The following is a 17,908-nucleotide window of genomic DNA, read 5'->3' on the forward strand; positions in this document are numbered from 1 at the left end:
CTTGCTCCTCCTCTTCTTCAGAGGATAATCCAAAGGTCTCACCTTCAGGCTAGTTTGTTATAATTTCCAGAATCCCAGGCCGATTCAGGTTTCCAATATGGGTGTGCTGCGTGATCGGGACGATCCATTTGCCACACGTGGTGTCAGTGGCGTGATGTGTGGTAGGAACCTTTCCCTTGAACATCCACCCCAGCACCAGTAGTCGGGGTGCCAGAAGCAGCTGTGCTTCAGTACTGATCACCTCTGAGGTGGCTTGGACTCCTTCATAGGCGGCTAAGATTTCTTTCTCTGTGGGAGTGTAGTTGGCTTCGGATTCTCTGTAGCTTTGGCTCCAGAATCCCAGTGGTCGTCCCTGAGTCTCATCCAGCACCTTCTGCCAAAGGCTCCATGACAGACCATGGCTCCCGGCTGCAGAGTAAAGCACATTCTTCACCTCTGATCCCGTCCTGACTGGGCCAAGGGCTACCGCATGAGCGATCTCCTGCTTGATCCGGGCGAAAGCTTCCTGCTGTACTGGGCCCCAGTGGAAATCGTTCTTTTTGCGGGTAACCAGGTAGAGAGGGCTCACGATTTGGCTATACTCGGGAATGTGCATCCTCCAGAAGCCTATGGCACCTAGGAAAGCTTGTGTTTCCTTCTTATTGGTAGGTGGAGACATTGCAGTAATTTTATTGATGACCTCGGTGGGAATCTGACACCGTCCATCTTGCCACTTCACTCCCAGAAACTGGATCTCTCGAGCAGGTCCCTTGACTTTGCTCCTCTTGATGGCGAAGCCGGCCTTCAGGAGAATCTGAATGATCTTCTCTCCCTTCTCAAAGACTTCTGTTGCTGTGTTTCCCCACACGATAATGTCATCAATGTATTGCAGGTGTTCTGGAGCCTCACCCTTTTCCAGTGCAGCCTGGATCAGTCCATGGCAAATGGTGGGACTGCGCTTCCACCCCTGGGGCAGTCGGTTCCAGGTGTACTGCACATCCCTCCAGGTGAAGGCAAACTGAGGCCTGCATTCTGCTGTCAGAGGAATGGAGAAAAAGGCATTTGCAATATCAATGGTCGCATACCATTTTGCTGCCTTGGATTCCAGCTCGTACTGAAGCTCCAACACGTCTGGTACGGCAGTGCTCAGTGGTGGTGTGACTTCATTCAGACCACGGTAATTCACTGTCAGTCTCCATTCTCTACTGGACTTACGCACTGGCCATACAGGGCTATTGAAGGGTGAATGAGCCTTGCTGACCACTCCTTGGCTCTCCAGCTCACGAATCATCTTATGGATGGGGACCACAGAGTCTCTGTCGGTGCGATATTGCCGACGGTGCACTGTTGCTCTGGCACCTGTTGTTCTTCAACTTTCAGTAGTCCCACAGCAGAGGGGTTGTCTGAGAGACCAGGTAAGGTTCTCAGTTGTCTGATGCCTTCTGTCTCTAGAGCAGCTATGCCAAAAGCCCAGCGGTATCCTTTTGGGTCTTTGAAATACCCATTTCTGAGATAGTCTATGCCCAAAATGCATGGGGCCTCTGGACCAGTCACAATGGGGTGTTTCTGTCATTCGTTCCCAGTTAGACTTACTTTAGCTTCTAGTACAGTCAGCTCCTGGGATCCTCCTGTCACCCCAGAAATGGAAATGGGTTCCGCTCCCACACACCTTGACGGCATCAGAGTACACCGAGCACCGGTATCAACCAGAGCTGTATATCTTTGTGGGCCAGATGTGCCAGGCCATCAGATCCACACGGTCCAACAGATGAGGTTATCCCTTTGCTCTACCTGGCTAGAGGCAGGGCCCCTCTAATTCTGGTCATGGTGTACATTGCTCTTCTCTGGTGAATATGCTCCTGAGGTCCCTTCAAGAGGATCAGTCATATTATCATTCCTATACCTTCTGGTGTTTTGTCCTTGAGAGACTAGAGCAGCATTGACTCTAGTTGGGCTTCTTGTGGTAGTTGTCTCTCTTTTTAGTTTACGAACCTGGGCTGCTAAGGAGGAGGTGGGTTTTCCATCCCACTTCCTCATGTCTTCTCCATGCTCTCGAAGGAAAGACCAGAGGTTACTTTGTGGAGTGTATCCTCTCTCCCTGATTGGGGTACGCCTGCTCCTGATGGTAGACACTCTTGTTGGTTCTGGAGAGATGTGGTAAATTCCTTCCTGAAGTTCCTTTTTCAGTTTCTAAATGGCTCTTTTCAATCAAGCTCCAGACTTGCTCAGCCAGCTGTGTCTCCACAGACGAGACATGGGTACGAAACGGAGCGGTGACAGTGTCCTCGTAGATTCTTAGTTTATTGACCAAGACGCCCACTCTGTCCTTGCCTTTCCTCCATTGCAGCGTTGCCAGGTAACGGGAGTACATCTCTGGTCCAAGGCGTGCGAATCTCAACCACATTTGCAATGTACACTGGACATCATCTGGGCTTTTAGGAAATCTCTCATTTTCTGAGAAAATGATCTCCAGCACGGCCAGTTCCCTCAGGCATCGGATACCTTGTTCCATCGTGCTCCATTTTCCTTGGTGCACCTGGAGGTCTTCCTTGCAAAGGTATCTATCTTTTACACTTGTCAGCAATCGCCGCCAGAGGCTGAGAGTTTCTTGGGTTCTCCCAATCCCCTGGTCAATGACCACATCCCAGGACAGGGATCCCAGTTGCTTGGCCTCACTTCTGTCCAGAATGGTGTCATCGGCTGCAGTGTCCCAGATGCAGAGCAGCCAGGTCAGGATGGACTCGTTTGTCTGGCGGGTGAATTCCCTCTGCAGGTCATGCAGCTCACCCAGGGATAGAGAGCGAGTGATGATTTCTGGCTCTGCCACTTCTGCTGAGTGCAAAGGTCCTGCCACCTCCTCGTCAGTCACTATGCGGGCTGATTTGCTCCTTGATTTCTTCTTCTGAACGGGGGCAACTGTTACTGGTTTAGGCCGTTCTGGTTTGGTAACCGTTTGTGTGGAGATGCTGAGGGCATGTTTGGTTTCGTCCTCCTCTGTGACAGTCTGCGTAGACCTGGACACTATTGTTTTGCTTCTGGTTTCTCTCTCCTCTGGGTCAGTCTGCGTAGACATGCGATGCTGTTGCTTTCTTTGCTTTTGGTTCTTTCATCCTCTGTGACTGTCTGCGTAGACATGGATGCTGTTGCTTTTCTGCTTTCTTTCTTCTTTTGAGGATGATGTGCCACACCAAGCGTTCTGACTCTAAGCATGGTACAGGCTGTGCAGAAAAGACAAAGCAGAACCAATAAAAACACTATACTATCCTTGACATCTAGAGGGAACTCAGCATTTTCAAAAACGGCTGTGCCTGGCCTGAAAGGCTGGAAGAAACCACTCTCTACTCTTCCCACCAGCGGCAGGGAGCAATTGTTGAGGAGGTTCCAGACATAGCAGCCCAGACTAGGATAGGTAAACAAAATGGAGTATATATTCTGAATGGTATGCATTGCCTCGCAGGTTATCATACAATAAACATAATAAACCAATAAAGCAATTCTCATACCATTCCCTGGTCTCAACAGGAGCAATATGACAGGCAGGTAGTTCCCCGTGTGAGGGAAAATATAGAGAGCAAGATACAACACCCATATAGACAAGCCAAGCACCATGGTGAATACTTTTCCTGTTAATACAAAATTGTAACTCTGACTTTCTCTCAGGTCGTGCCCCACATTGGGCACCAAAATATGTACTGGTTTGAAATCAAACCAGTGGGAGACTGTAAGTCAGAATTAGAATTTTATAGGGAAAAAATCAAAATAAATAAATAAATGCAGTAGTACAAGAACACTGACAAAGACAGAATACAACCTGACACCCTATGGTGGTAGCAGTCCAAGCAGAGTGGTTCTGTTGAAGCGGTGATCCTGTAGAAATAATGGGTCTGAAGATCCAGCAGTAGCTCTTGTCCTCTGGGAGTCCAGTAGGTAAGCGCTGCTCTGGTGTTCAGAGTCTCAGCTTATATTCAGGCTGGAATGCTTGGTTCCTCCTTCTGGGTGGAGCATTGCACAATGGGATGGTGAGTCATGTGATAAGGCCTGATGGGCCCATGAACAGGAGATAGTCCAGGGTGGGGGAGGCAGGGAGCACTGCCTCACCTGGTTTCAACAGTTCATGAAGATGGTGATAGAATATACTTCAACCCAGGACACTAATGAAATTTGATTTATCTGCAGATTTGAAGTGTCACATTTCCACACATTTAGCTATACGACATAAGAACTATTTATGCTCTCATCACTCTGAAATACACCCTTTGAACAAGAATATTGTACTTCAATTAAGGATTAAACTAAGTACATCCCATTAAACAAATGCATTATGCAAAAATATTATGCTTTGGAATTGGAACACATTTAACTATAGTTAAAAATACCTACTAATAAAGCAGTTACCGTCCACACCAATTATAATACATTAAGACTGCAAGACTTCATTCTTCCTGGTCACATAACAGAAGGTTGTTACAGAATTCTGTCATGTAACTTTTGGATTTCAATGCACATGACTAACTATATGGACAGATTCAGGGAAAAAAGTGGCATTCAATATAAATACATTAAGATAGGGACTAGACACACATTTTGTAATTTACTGAATGGAACAAAATTAGCTTTGATGCATCAGTAAACCACCATGGAAAAAAATCAGCTTTATCCTTAAAAACTTAGTAATTCTGGCATAGAAAGAAAGCAAGTCCACGTCAAAAGCTTAGTCTGCTGAGTAAAATAATGCCCTATGCACAAAAAATTCTAGTTGTATGAAAATTCAAAATCCATTTATTTTTAGTTTTAAAAATAACAAGAGAACACAGTTAGTGTTTTAACTTCTTTGTACCCCCCCAAGCACATTTTGTTATTAAGAAATAAGGTATTAGTCAGTGGCTTGTTGTAATTTGCAGTCAGTGTCCAACACAGATAAAAGCTTGAAAGGGCAAAGCCTCAGAGGTGCATGGCCCTAAGCAGTTCACTGCTGTACTTTCAAAATACAAGGACAGATGCTTGTCTTTGTGGCTGTATCATCATTCCATAGAAACATTATGTACATACTTTTAAAGACAAATAATGCTGGGGAAAACAAAGAAGGTCAGGCTTTTGGGTACTGATTCTGTATCATCTACCAGGTAACTACTTCCTGACGTCTCTCACTAGCTCCCTGTTCAGTAACGTAGTAGCCCAGGTTGGTTGTGTTTCCTGACATAAACACCAAGGACAAACAGAATTTTGTTACTGTCCTATGGAGGAAACAGTTGAGAAACCTTGTCAAAAAGTCACTTGTTTCTTCTAAGAAAGTTGATTTTTAAATCCAGCTGGAAACCAATGGAAGTGATCCAAACTCTCCTTCTGAAGAAATCAGCACTGTCTCCTTTGACTGTAACATCATTGTTAACAGAGTCTGATTTTTTAGTAACAACACAGAGCAAGTGTGCACAACAGCTTCACGTAGATAAACACGAAACCCAAATGTTTTGACTGTTTTTTCCTAATGCCCCCTTTACACAAATGGGAAAGTAAATGGGAAGTCTCCCCGTGCACGGTCCTTTGTCCTCAAAGGGCTGCCTACTTTAATTCATGTCTAGAACTGAACTAAATTTCAAAAGCTGTATTCACATGAAATCAACTATCTTATTTTTTTCATGTGTTGCAATTGTATCCCAAACTAGTTTATTGCTGTCTGCTTTCCTAGATCAGGAAACTGATTATATGAACAGTTCTAAAATAACACATTTAAAATGAAACAGGAATTGATGCTGAGTACCCACTGCACATAGTGATACACAAGCACATCTTAGGCTCTTATCAGAATTACAGCAACAGTTCTACTATTACCCATTGAGAGTGCTTAATTTTTTCCAGTTTATTTACATTAAAAAGAGCTACTGACTTCTTAATGTTGAAAAATCAGGAAGGGACAACATATGTTGCAACTGTTGTCACTGACAGATGAAAGCAGGGAAATGCCAGGCTTTCCAAAGTGGAGTACATCATGAGAAACATTTTCAGTCTGTCACCAAATACAATTTATACCATAAACAAGGACTATTAGTAGTATTTGAATATTATTTGGCATTTTTAATGTAAAACTCTACACAACTGAGAAGGAAAAAAAAACATCCCAGATGTGTTCATGACATAATTTTAAGAAGCAGGTGTCCCAAAACAGCCTGCTCACTTTGATGCAAGTTACAGGATTTTCCATCAGGATATTACCCAAGAACCCAAAATCTCTGCAAAAGTATGTTAATACAGAAAATATTCACTTATTTCATGTAATATTAAAATAATTGTGTAGTTTTAAATACAATTTTAAAGTATGTGATATTTATTTTTAAATGTGGCATTATTTTTGTCTCTGTATCTATAACAAAAAAAAAAAAGCAAATTTACTCCAGAGCCTAATTCAGAGGTGCGATTTCATAACTCCTAAGCAGAGTTGCATACACACACAGTAAAATCAGCTGGTGTTAAGTATATGTGACTCAATAATTCACAGGTACAAAGGGCCACATAAAGTTATGGGCTGAGGAAGCCAAATTTGGACAGCACAGGTAAACTTTAGGAGCAGTGCTAGGATCAACTGTGTGATTGATTTTAGTATGTATTACTTAAGTCTTATTTTTATTTGAAGAACAAGAAAACAGAAAAAGCTCCAAGTACTTCTGAGCTTCAGGTGTTTTATGAGATTGACGCGGCCAAAGCACCATGCCATACTTGGAAATTTTGAGTTTTAATGTTATTTCAGAGCAGCACTCAGGACTTTTATAAGGCTGTGTTTTCATTTTACCTGTACTGAAAAAAAAAGAAAGGATAACAGCAGGAAAGCAGCTATTCTAAGAAAGTGAAGCATAAAATGTAAATATAATGAAACAAAGAAGCAAATTAAGAAACTCTCCTTTTCCTTTATTAGAAATAAGGGAAACAGATTGTGCTCATCTTGCTTAGGGCCAAGAGTCTCATTGTATGGAATTCAGCCAGGCTCCAGCACATAGCTCACTATGGAGTTTTGCTGTGTTAAAAACTAAACCAGATGGGATATTTGCTTCCAACAAGATAATTCTAATGGAAATTGTTAGAAGTACTGTAAAAGAAACTTTTCAGCTTCATCTGCCATTTTATTGTGTATAATACGGGCAAGCAGAATGAAAAGTAGACTATGAAAACAAACCACAAAAATTTTAAAATTCAAAACATTAATCATTAACCAAGTTTTGAATTTATGAGCCTCAGAACACCAACTGTCTACATAAAGCACACACCAGGCTAAAGCCAAATCTCAAACAGGAGCAGAGTTAGTGTGAATAAAATATCCTAAAATTATGTAAAGTGGGTAAAAAATAATCAACTTAAAGGTTAGCCTTTAGCTTCATAGAGCTTGAAGAAAAAATATGAAGCATGTCAACAGACCAATACACCAGGGCCTTGTGAGACCTAACAGACACAGTGTTTTTGTTCAGGACCATTAAGATAACACCTCCTGTTCTTAAGAGACCCCATATTTTCCAGATGAGCTACAAAAGACAAAGAAGGCAGATGAGGTATAGTTCTATAGTTACAGCTTTTGATGACTTTTTTTGTTTGTTGGGGGGGGGGGGGGGGGAGGGGGAAGAGTGTTTTGTTTTCGGTTTTTTGGGGTTTTGTTTTTTTGTTGCATCAATATCTTGGACTGTAGCCCTGAACTGTTCCCAGCAGTAAAAAGCATTTATTTCAACACAAGCTACACCCATTTCATCACAACAACAAATTCACTCTTAGAGAAAGATAACAGGCAATAAGGGCAATATTTTGTAAACAAAGTAGCTTAGACACAAACTGAGCCCATCACTGATGAGAAATAGGGTCAGTTATCAGAGAGAGACAAGCTCATGCTTCAACTATACCAATTCAATTTGCCAAGCAGAGGTACCTGCCACTAAAATTTTACTATTAAAATGGCAATTTATCTTTTCTTTTTTTTTAATCTTGCTCTCAGACTAAACACTGCTCTAAGCTCCTCCCTTTTCTTCTTCAGGAACTGGTCTATACCAGACTTAAGAAATTCTACTCAGGCTTTGACTTTGTCCTACCATGTTTCTTCAATCAGCCAGAAAGCAGATTGGAATGAAATTGATATGATTCAATAAAGGAAAATCAAATTTTTTCAACATTTAGTTTCAGTAATCTAATTATGAAGCTTTTAGTAATAGTGTAATTACTTTGAAGTTCTGAACATATGTTTCCACTGAGAGTATTCCACAGAGGACACTATATCAGAAAAGGGAAAAAATGTAAACATAAATGTACCAAAAATATTTCAGCTCATCAAATAAAATTAAAACTGAAAGGAGAACCATATGCCAGAGATGTAATATGATGTGCAATATGAACCACTTTTGTTTCCATCATTCATGGTCCTTTAATTTAATACCAATGAAGAAAATGAAAAATAATTTTTCCATGAGATGAAAGCACATTACCAAAACGTTACTGGATTGGCACATTTAAAAAAAATGAAAATTCACAAGTAAAATTATTATGACAAAAAGTAGCTGAACACTGTTCCTCGACCTTTGAAGGTCTAAATGTTTCCATTAATGGAAAGGATGTCTTAAAGAAATACCTCACACAATGGGCCTGAAAGAGCCCGGGCATCTCAGTTTCTTGTGATTCTTACTCTTGTGGATTTAGCTAAATATTGTTAGCTCTATACACTGAAAGTTATTAAATCTGAAGTAATAGATCACAATACAGTTCCGTTGTCTAAATTCACTTAAAAAAAAAAATAAAAAAAAAACAGAAGCAGTGAACTAAGAGGGGAAATTCTTCCCTGAGCAAGACATTCACAAATGCTAAACAGAAGATACAGAAAACAGCAGCACAGACAGGAAGACACTGGGGGGAAAAAAAAAGAACAACAAACCAAAAACCAAACAAATAAAAGGAAGTAGAGGAATTACATCATAATATAGGAAAGCTTTACACTTTTAACAAAACAACATTCACACTGATCATCACAACAGTGGTGAACAAAGCAAGCACATTTTTGTTACTGGAAAGATAACTTTATGGTTTTTGTTTGTGGTTTTTACATATCACAAATGATTTACAAATGCAAATAAATTTGCTTCAGTGTCCTTCTATGTCATAAAGAGCAAGCTTAGTGCACAAGCCTATTTTAACTTAGTACACAAAACCCCACTCCCAACAGATAAACTAAAGCAAAGGATCATGTCCAATTTTTGTGGCAACAAATGCATTGTTCATACCACCTTCACAAAAGACACAGCACAACCAACAGTTTTTGATTGCAACTACTTTCTAAAAAGCTGTGCTTTCATTTCCTATACATTAATACATTATAATTTTGCTGTCCTTTAAACTACCATGTAATGACAAGCTCTTTCCTCAATTAGGATCTTCATTCATCTTTATCAGCTTCTGAAATTCTTAAACAATAAATCAAATTCTTAATGCTTTGCTTTTCTTCTTTTCTCAGCTGAGGGGTCCAGGCTTAGAGCATAGATGTAAAAACAAACTGTGTCCCAAAGCATTAGGGAATGTCAAAAGAAGAATAAAACCCATGGAATAAAACAAAGCACAAACAATATTTTTCTTGTTTTCTTACCAACAGATCTACGCTATAGGGACAAATAATACATAAGGAAAGAACTTTTGAAATATTCAGAAAATAAACACACAATTCCATAGGTTAGATTTCCAAAGTCAGGGTTAAAAAGGAAGACATTAATGGCATAGCACTTGTTGAACATGTTCATTTGGTAACCACCTTTCTTTCATCATTTCAACTTAGCTCAAATCAGCCAAGGGTAGAAAATCAAGTCTTCCTCAACAGTCAGAACAGGAATAAAGACAAGAGGTATGGTAAAAACTGCAGAATCCAGAAAATTTATTTTGGACATGTTTAATGACCCACTTTTAGATATGTGTATGTCATTGTTTTCTCTCTTTGAAGGTAAATGGAGAAGACATTAGTGACATATAATATTACAAATTCAGAGGTCATAAGAGAGCATGAACAAGCTTTTGAATAGTTTTTGAGTCAAGAGTTTCAAAATTTCTATCATTGAAATTTCTAGCATGATTAGAGGTGTCATATTCTGCAGACAGCCTCAAATAGTTCTGAAGTGCAAGAGTGAGCTTTTGCCATTAAAAAAATAACTACTTAGAAATAAAAAACTCAGGAAAACAGCAGAGTTAATTTCTCTGAAGCACATAATTTATGAAGCCACTGTTTTAGAAGGCACTGTGATATATGGAGAAGCAACTGCTGAAGATTTTGTGACTTATCCATTATAGGCATGTAGCCACTGTAAAAAAGACACCACATAAAGCTACCATGTACTTAATATATCATAATTGTGACAAGTTAATTATGCAATCTTTTGGGTGAATTCGTGAGAAATCATTAATAAGACTGCCTTGTTCCAGAAAAGATGCATGTTTACCAGCACAAATACCAGCTACGACTGTACAAATTGCTCAAGGGCATGAAATAAAAGGCAGTTTCATGATTAATTCTGCATTAATTTCTACCCTTAAGATCACTATCATCAAATTTAATATCTGAGTGATGGCTAGAGAACCTAATAGATTCTTTGTCTCTTGACATTTTAACAGAGAATTTTTAATAACATGGCAAATATTTCAGTTATTTCCACACGCCTCAAAAAACAACTTCAATGCTACAATTTTATTCCTGGGTCAAACTTTAACAATACTAGAGATGAACATGCTGATTAAGAAAAGTGACGCAACACAACAGCTACAGCTTAAAAGTTGGTTTAGTACAACCAGGCAGGTTTCAGTCTGCTTCAAAAAGTGCACAGTAATGAACTAATTCTTTCTCCATCTTGCCCAGCCTCAAGAATAAAACAGGCAAAAGGGTGCTGATGCATTTTTCAATATCAGATAAATCTGATGGATTTTTGTCCTTATTTTGTAAGGTCATCCATCTTTCCACTCTTTTAGCACTGACCAAAATACAGAAGGACTCGGAGAAGCCTAAAGTACAACATTTGGAAACTGAAAAATTGTCAGAATATTATAGAGTTTAAAGGACATGATTCACCGCATTAAAATTTAGTTACTTAACAATCAGAAGTACTCATAAAGCACAAACATTTGCAAGATGCCTCACCCAGACTGTAGTTCAGAAGGAAGAAACTGGGTTGTGAAATAACTCACAATTATGTAACTAAAGCTTGCCAACAAATTACCTCCAAACTATTCTTTGTAGTGGCATTCTGTGAATTCTGGCTATATAGCTGCCCATTTCTTACATTACCTTATTTTCTTCTTTTAAGGGAAAACTTCATACATCACTGGCTGCATTCTGTGTTAGAAGTTGATTTTCAGTCCAACAATACTGATATACAGCACATAGGTACAACAATTGATTGAAAACAATTAATTTATCTATTTTACATAAATCTGTCTGGCAAAGTAACAAACTTCCCACTAATGGTTTTATCCTCCCTTGGGCTTCTCCTAAATATAGCAACTTAGAGAACCTGCGCCATTCTCGGTATCGTTTACTTCTGTGGCCTGACCATTTACACAACTGAGACCTCCATGATACTGGTTGTGGTAGCTCAACTAACTTACTTCAGTAAATGGTAATATATGTGTTTCCAGTTAAGAAAACTACTCTACCTTTTGAGGCAATGTTATCACAACAGAATAAAACAATGTCTTCAGCTTTAAGCATCTCTACAGAAGACATTCATTACTTTGGCAAGGACACTTAAGCAGTAGCACTTGCTGTTACACTTTCCAAAATTTTTTTTTTCAATTTCCATACTTTGTTAGCAAAGGCCTTTTCCTAGTTGTTTCTGGCAGTAAGTGTAATTTGAAACTCTATTTTCATCTCACAGATAGGCTGAACCAAAGCATTTGGCAACAGTTATTCTTTTTAAACAATACATGCAAGTAAGCATGGGCAGTAATTTAAAGAAACTGCCAGATCAATTTTCTGTAGGGCCCTATCTGAAAAAATCAAAACACTGCATCAGAATATCCTTAGCCCTTGCTTAGTTAGTCTCCAGCATCTTGATATTGTAATACTGTTATTTTGCAGTCATTATAAAAAAAAAACCCCGAAAAACCAAAAATACCAAAAAAGGCAGAAAGACACACTCCACTTTTCCTCCCCCTTACTACTTGTCTTTCAAAAAGAAATCCAAGCAGAAAGTCTTTTCATCTCCCTTAATGGAGACAACAAAACCCAGAATGTATATGTATTTCTAGCAAAACTCAGCTGTCTTTGAAGATATCCTACTTCAAATGATACTTTGTAACACCTTGCTGACAGAGTAACAACAAAGCATTTCGTAGGAAAATAACTGTTAAAATATAAAACACAAAGTGTTTCATGATGCAATTCTGTACATGCAGTCCAATACAGCCACCCTAGCAAAAGGGAAAAGAGCTCAAAACAAACTAAGCAAAACAGGTCACATTTGAAATGCAAGTAGCCTTCGATATTCTGAGGTTTAGGTTTTGTTTAATGAAACTATTAGCCAGATTATTCCACATGCTTGTGAACTATAACTTGAGCTATTTTTTCAGTATTGTACTGGAACTATCCACAGCATTAGAACACCAAAATGCCAACAGAAACAAACAAACAAACAAAAACCAACCAACCAACCAAACCCCAAACAATACTGAAGCACGATATCAAAATATTTACATAGAAAATTCCTACTAAACTACTTTTCCTTTGGTTGCTACACTAGTACCATTATTATAATAGTACCATGTATATAAATATATTCAGGGTAATTCTGAAAGGGTTTATTCTTATTTTGTTTCCCCAAGGTTATTTTCATACCAATGAGAAATATTTACGCAGAAAGTAGATTACCAACACATTGAAAAAGGGTGCAACACCGAGGAGTGATCGGTCATCCAGATAGCTCAAACTTTCACCCAGGCTCCCATTCTCCCTTAACTTGATTACTGCTGGATGAATCATATTTCACTGTCAAAGCCCTTCGCAACCTGTCGCTACTACCACCTTCATCTCTCATTCACCACAGAAATGCTGAACTGCCACTGTTAACTATAGAGAGCCCATTTTCTACATTTTTAAAACAGTTTAGGGCCTTCTCCTGGGGTTTTTGCCCTTTGAGAGATTATTTTCTGAAAAATTCCACAAAGCTGTCCCAGTATTGTCCCTCAAAATTAGTTTTAATTTTTTGGTTTTTTTACCCCAGAACAGGTATTCAAGAATGTGACATTATTGCCAGGGCTGTTGACTAAGAAATAGTTCAGCCAATCTAACTGCAAGTTATCACCTCCACTCCATTAACACCACTTTTCAGCTGATCCAATGGTTAGCAAGCAAATAAAATAAACTTTAAAAAACCACCACAAACAACTCCCCAAACCTTCCACACCCCTAAGTAATTAGAGCTATGACCTGACCAGCTATGTCAGTTACCTAGCTCAGCCTAGATTCAAATTACCATTTAAGAAACCTGAATGTGCACAAGCCTATACAACCTGGTCTGTGAGGAGAGAAAAAATTTTAGAAGATAGAAAATTAAAAAAAAAAAAATAAATTAAAGGAGTTATCATGTGTAGAAGCATATTATGGCATTAACTTATGAGGACATAAGACATTTCTAGAGATATGAAACTGTGAAACATTTTGGAAAATATACCATGTGTTTCATAAGAAAATTCTTTTTAATTTTCGGGTTAAAAAAATGATTATCTCACTCTTCCCTTCCTGCCCCAAAATTTGCTATGGCATTCCCAGCTCGCAAATCTTCAGAGGAGAGTTTTCAGAAAGTCTCAAAGCAGGACGTTGGACTAGGTCTCCACATCACATACTTTGAAGATAATTCTTTTATTTTTGGAAGGTGGGGGAGAGTGTCATACTGGAACAGAGTAAATTCGACTTAGAAGCTGGTACAATGCTGTGTCTTGAATTTAGTATGAGAATAATGTTGGTAACACACTGATGTTTCAGTTGTTGCTAAACAGTGCTTAGCCAAATCAAGGACTTCTCAATTTCCCATGCTCTGTCAGTGACAAGGTGCGTAAGAAACTGGGAGGGAGTGTGGCCAGGAGACAGTTGACTCAAACTGGCCACAGGGATATTCCACACCTCAGATCATGTCCAGTGGATAAACTGCGGGGAGTTGGTCTGGAGGATGGACTGGGCATTGGTCAGTGAACAATTTTATTGTGCATCCCTTGTTTCTCTTGGGCTTTATTCTTCTCTGTCCTTTTCATTACTATTATCATCATCAGTATTATTATTACTCTGCTTCAATTATTAAACTGTTCTTATTTTGCCCCCAGTTCTCCTCCCCATCCAGCTACTAGGCAGAGGAGGAGGGAGTGAGCCAGCGGCTGTGAGGTACTTAGTTGCCAGCTGGGGTTAAACCAGGGCAGGTTGCAACTCATGTAAAGCTGTGTTTTTAAATTTGCAACTAATTGGTCTGTACATTTCATAATTAATATTCACAAAAATTTCCATCTGCCACAGTGAAAATAAAATTATCATTCTTCAGTCATATAACATTTATATTCATGAGCAGTACGTAAATATTTAGATTTCAGTGTGAGGGCTAGAGGCATCAGCTCTGTAACCACATGGGCAGTCCCTTAGGTACACTCAACTTACTTTTCTGAAGCATTCAAAAACAAACACACACTGCAGTTCTGCACACGCATGTATTTTTTATAATACAGCAATACATCAGATTAGCAGATGACATTGCAAAATAAAAACAGTGGAATACTTGACCCTCTGTGCTTTCCTTAAGCCAAGCTTTCAATTTAAAATGTTGTCTACTACATAAGAAAAAAGTAGCCCAAATGACAAGGAGGTTCTGTAAGAAAAAATCCACAACTAGAAAGACATCATTTGCGTTAATATGAATATAGAATGAAAACACTGGACAACTGTATATAACCTTCTTTTTAGCTTTAGCAAAGGTGAAAGAACATTAGCCATACACCTGTAATCATATACTGCTAAGAAAAAATGAATACCTGAAAGACCCACAGCATTCTTGGAAACTTTTGAGATGTTCCATTTAAAAACAGTAAGTATTTTCACAACAAAATGCACGGTTTTTAACTTAATCAGATCTTAAGTAGACAGCAACTATGACACCAACGCTGAGGATTAAACAGCAAGCCTGAGGACGGCAAAGAGTTGCTAAAATGCATGTGCATCCTCTACATTTTTTACTTTAAATAATTCTCAAAACTGAGAAATTCAAAGGAAGGCTACAAAACGGTTCCTGTACTTTTAAACTCCCCAGGTATGGATTAATCTTTCAAGGAAGAGAAGAAAACCCACTGCTGGAAGAACCGAGTCACGCTTCACACCGGCACTGGATGGCTGCAGAAAGCAGCTCAAGGACCAAGGGGTCACACTCCCAACACCATGGGGTGTTGGAAGCTGCTTCTTTTCCAGGTCGACACCAGGCACCACGCCAGGCCAGTGACACGTATATATGCTGGCAAGGCCAAAAAAAGTTCGCAGACCACACAAACCTTGCCTAGAAGCATTTATAATCGATATATTGGGAAGGAATAAAAAAAGCGATTCAAAAATGACAAGGCTTGGCCAGATTTTTTACCCCTCTCCAACGGGGGTGAAACAGGAGGGCAGTGACCCCTCTCAGCACTCTGGCCCCGAGCGGCTTAAGCAGCGGGCGGACACCGCGGGCAGCCCCGGCTCGCCCCCGCCCTGCCGAGGCACCGGGGGAGACGGGCGGTGACCGAGGCGAAGCGGAGAGAGGAAGCCCCCGAGAGCCGCCAGGGCCGCCGACGCGACAGCAGACGCCACAACAGCAGTGGCCGCAGTGACAGCAGCGAAGGGGCGGAGAGGAAAGGGGCGGGGAGGGAAGGGCGGATCCGCATCCGGGCTCGCCCCGCTCCCTGACGCGCTCACTCACCGATCATGGCGGCGGCCGCCGGGGAGGAGAGGGGCGACGCGTGCACGCGCGCGCACGTGCCGACCGCGCCTGGCGCTCGGGCGCGTCCCCTGGAGCCGCCCTGGGGGGTCGCGCGACTGCGGGCGGGGTGGGCCGGCCCTGAACGCGCATGCGCCGTACTGGGGAGGTGGAGGCGCACGCTGGGTTCTCTGGGTAGCGTAGTTCTTGGCCAGTTCACACCCGCCCACGCTCTCCATACGTCATCGCCTCACATATCACCCCCCGCTAATATCTCTCTCGTTAATTGCTGTCCACCGCCTCTTTGTATGGTGCACCGGGCGTAGGTACAGCTGCGCGGGGCTGGGCGCTGCCGGCGGGGCTCTCTGTGATTCCCCTCCCGCTTCCCCGGCAGGTTGTTGACGCGTTGCCTGGCGACGGTGGCGTGGCCGGGACACCGCGCGTTGCGGCAGGTGCCCAACGGAGCCCGAAGGGGACACGCAGGGCCGGGCCCGGCGGGGGGACAGCGGGCGGGGGTGAGGATCCCCCGAGGAACAAGGACGTCAGGTGGTGATGAAGGGCTGGACGCGGCGGAGCGGGGTTGACGAGCTGGGGTGATGCAAAAGGGGACTGGGGGCGAGGAGCAGGCAAAGGGGGCTTGTGAGGGGCAGGGAAGGCGCGGGACGGGGGCGTGGGGCTGTCGCTGGTTGTGGAGGGAGCGGAATTGGACCTGCTGCCTGCACTAACTCGCTGGGCACGGGACGCTGATGTTCACTTCTTTTTTCCAGTCCGTAATTTGCATCTGGTCCGTCGCGTGCGCCGGTGGGGAGATGGTAATAGAGGAGGGGAGCCCGGGCCCCTCAAGACCCCCAGGTGACAGGCGGCCCCGGCAGCGGGAGAAGGACAAGCAGCAGGACAAGCAACAGGCCTGCGAGGGATTCAGTATTAGAGCCATGATGAAAAACAGCGTGGTAGGTTTGCTGCTAGCTTGGAAGTGATGCTAATTAACTCAACTTGTCCAAGAAGCATAGCAAGTTAGAGCTGTGGATAAAACATGCCAGGAAGGTGTATAAGTTGCTAATACATTATCTCGAGGTTACTGGAATTAACCTCAGACTTAGCAGAGGTATTGCCACAAGGTAACCATGTCTGTGGAAGTCGTGATGCTTTCACCAAGTGCTTTGCTTTGGTGCCACTTTTTTTTTTTTTTTTTTTTTTTTTTTTTTTTTTTTTTTTTTTGGATGGTTTTGTATTGGCAGTGCACATCCTGTTAAACTGCCAGCCTATGGAATTGTCTGTGAGGCTTACTGCCTCCCACTAAGCAAAATGCTGTCAAGTGGTAGTGCAGTATTTGTCAAAAGTTTTCATACACTGGCATAGTGTATAAAATTGATGTGAATGTCACATAGGATGGCAGAGATCTGGAAAAAAAATTAATAAATTTTTAAAACAAGCTTGGAAAATAATGAAAAGCTTCCACACCATCTAGGAAAATACTTAACAAACAAACATTAGCTCTCCGACTTGTAGTTCAAAGACAGAGAAATTGATCCAACAAGCTACAGTCACAATTTCTAATCAACTTGGAGGCTGGAAAGTTAAAATAATAGTATAAAGGCCCTTCAAATCTCTTTATACTCTTTTATTTGTCTACCTTTATCAGAATTTAGAAGATAAAAAGCTTCAACTGGTATAGAGTACAAATATTCAACATGTAAGTGGATGAGGTAATACTACCATACATCTCTGCCTGAAATGAATTGTATTCTTAATTTAGACACAGTTCAAGGTGTTAGCAAAGGCTTGAGTCCTCAATGTTTTTGTTTGTTTGTTTTTTTAATCTATAGATTCTTCTGACAGCTGTTATGAAATACATTATTTCTTTGTTTTGCTGAAGTGGTCTTCCTGGAGCAATTTCACTGATATTGAAGACATCCTCAAGAACATCCTCTTAAAAATCCAAACAAGCACATCTTTAAAGAAATTTTAAATAGAGTAAAAGTTCTGTACCTGAAAAACTTTCTCTGAATTAG

At 41.1% G+C, this 17,908-nt stretch overlaps 2 protein-coding genes across 8 annotated transcripts in view; one reads left to right on the plus strand and one right to left on the minus strand.

Moving 5' to 3' along the window:
• Positions 1 to 2,050: 2,050 nt before the first annotated feature.
• On the minus strand, positions 2,051 to 16,044 carry LOC136287517 (uncharacterized). Its single transcript, XM_066180300.1, has 2 exons — positions 15,900 to 16,044; positions 2,051 to 3,197 (listed from the first exon to the last, which is right to left on the minus strand). The coding sequence occupies exon 2, from the start codon at positions 3,050 to 3,052 to the stop codon at positions 2,051 to 2,053; it is 1,002 nt and encodes a 333-aa protein (XP_066036397.1). The 5' UTR covers positions 3,053 to 3,197; positions 15,900 to 16,044.
• A 41-nt stretch (positions 16,045 to 16,085) lies between these two features.
• PACRG (parkin coregulated) overlaps positions 16,086 to 17,908 on the plus strand; it is a 214,066-nt gene continuing 212,243 nt past the window's right edge. For 4 of the 7 annotated variants that reach the window (XM_066178650.1, XM_066178656.1, XM_066178655.1 and 1 more), the window contains exons 1-2: positions 16,357 to 16,442; positions 16,664 to 16,846. In XM_066178650.1, the coding sequence (XP_066034747.1) occupies positions 16,706 to 16,846 (141 nt within the window). In that variant the 5' untranslated portion in view covers positions 16,357 to 16,442; positions 16,664 to 16,705. The other 3 variants (XM_066178651.1, XM_066178652.1, XM_066178653.1) reach the window with 3 other exon arrangements.

Source organism: Chamaea fasciata, unplaced genomic scaffold (genome assembly GCF_029207755.1).
Source record: "Chamaea fasciata isolate MVZ Bird 193981 ecotype frontalis unplaced genomic scaffold, bChaFas1.0.hap1 SCAF_3, whole genome shotgun sequence".
Lineage (NCBI taxonomy): Eukaryota > Metazoa > Chordata > Aves > Passeriformes > Sylviidae > Chamaea > Chamaea fasciata.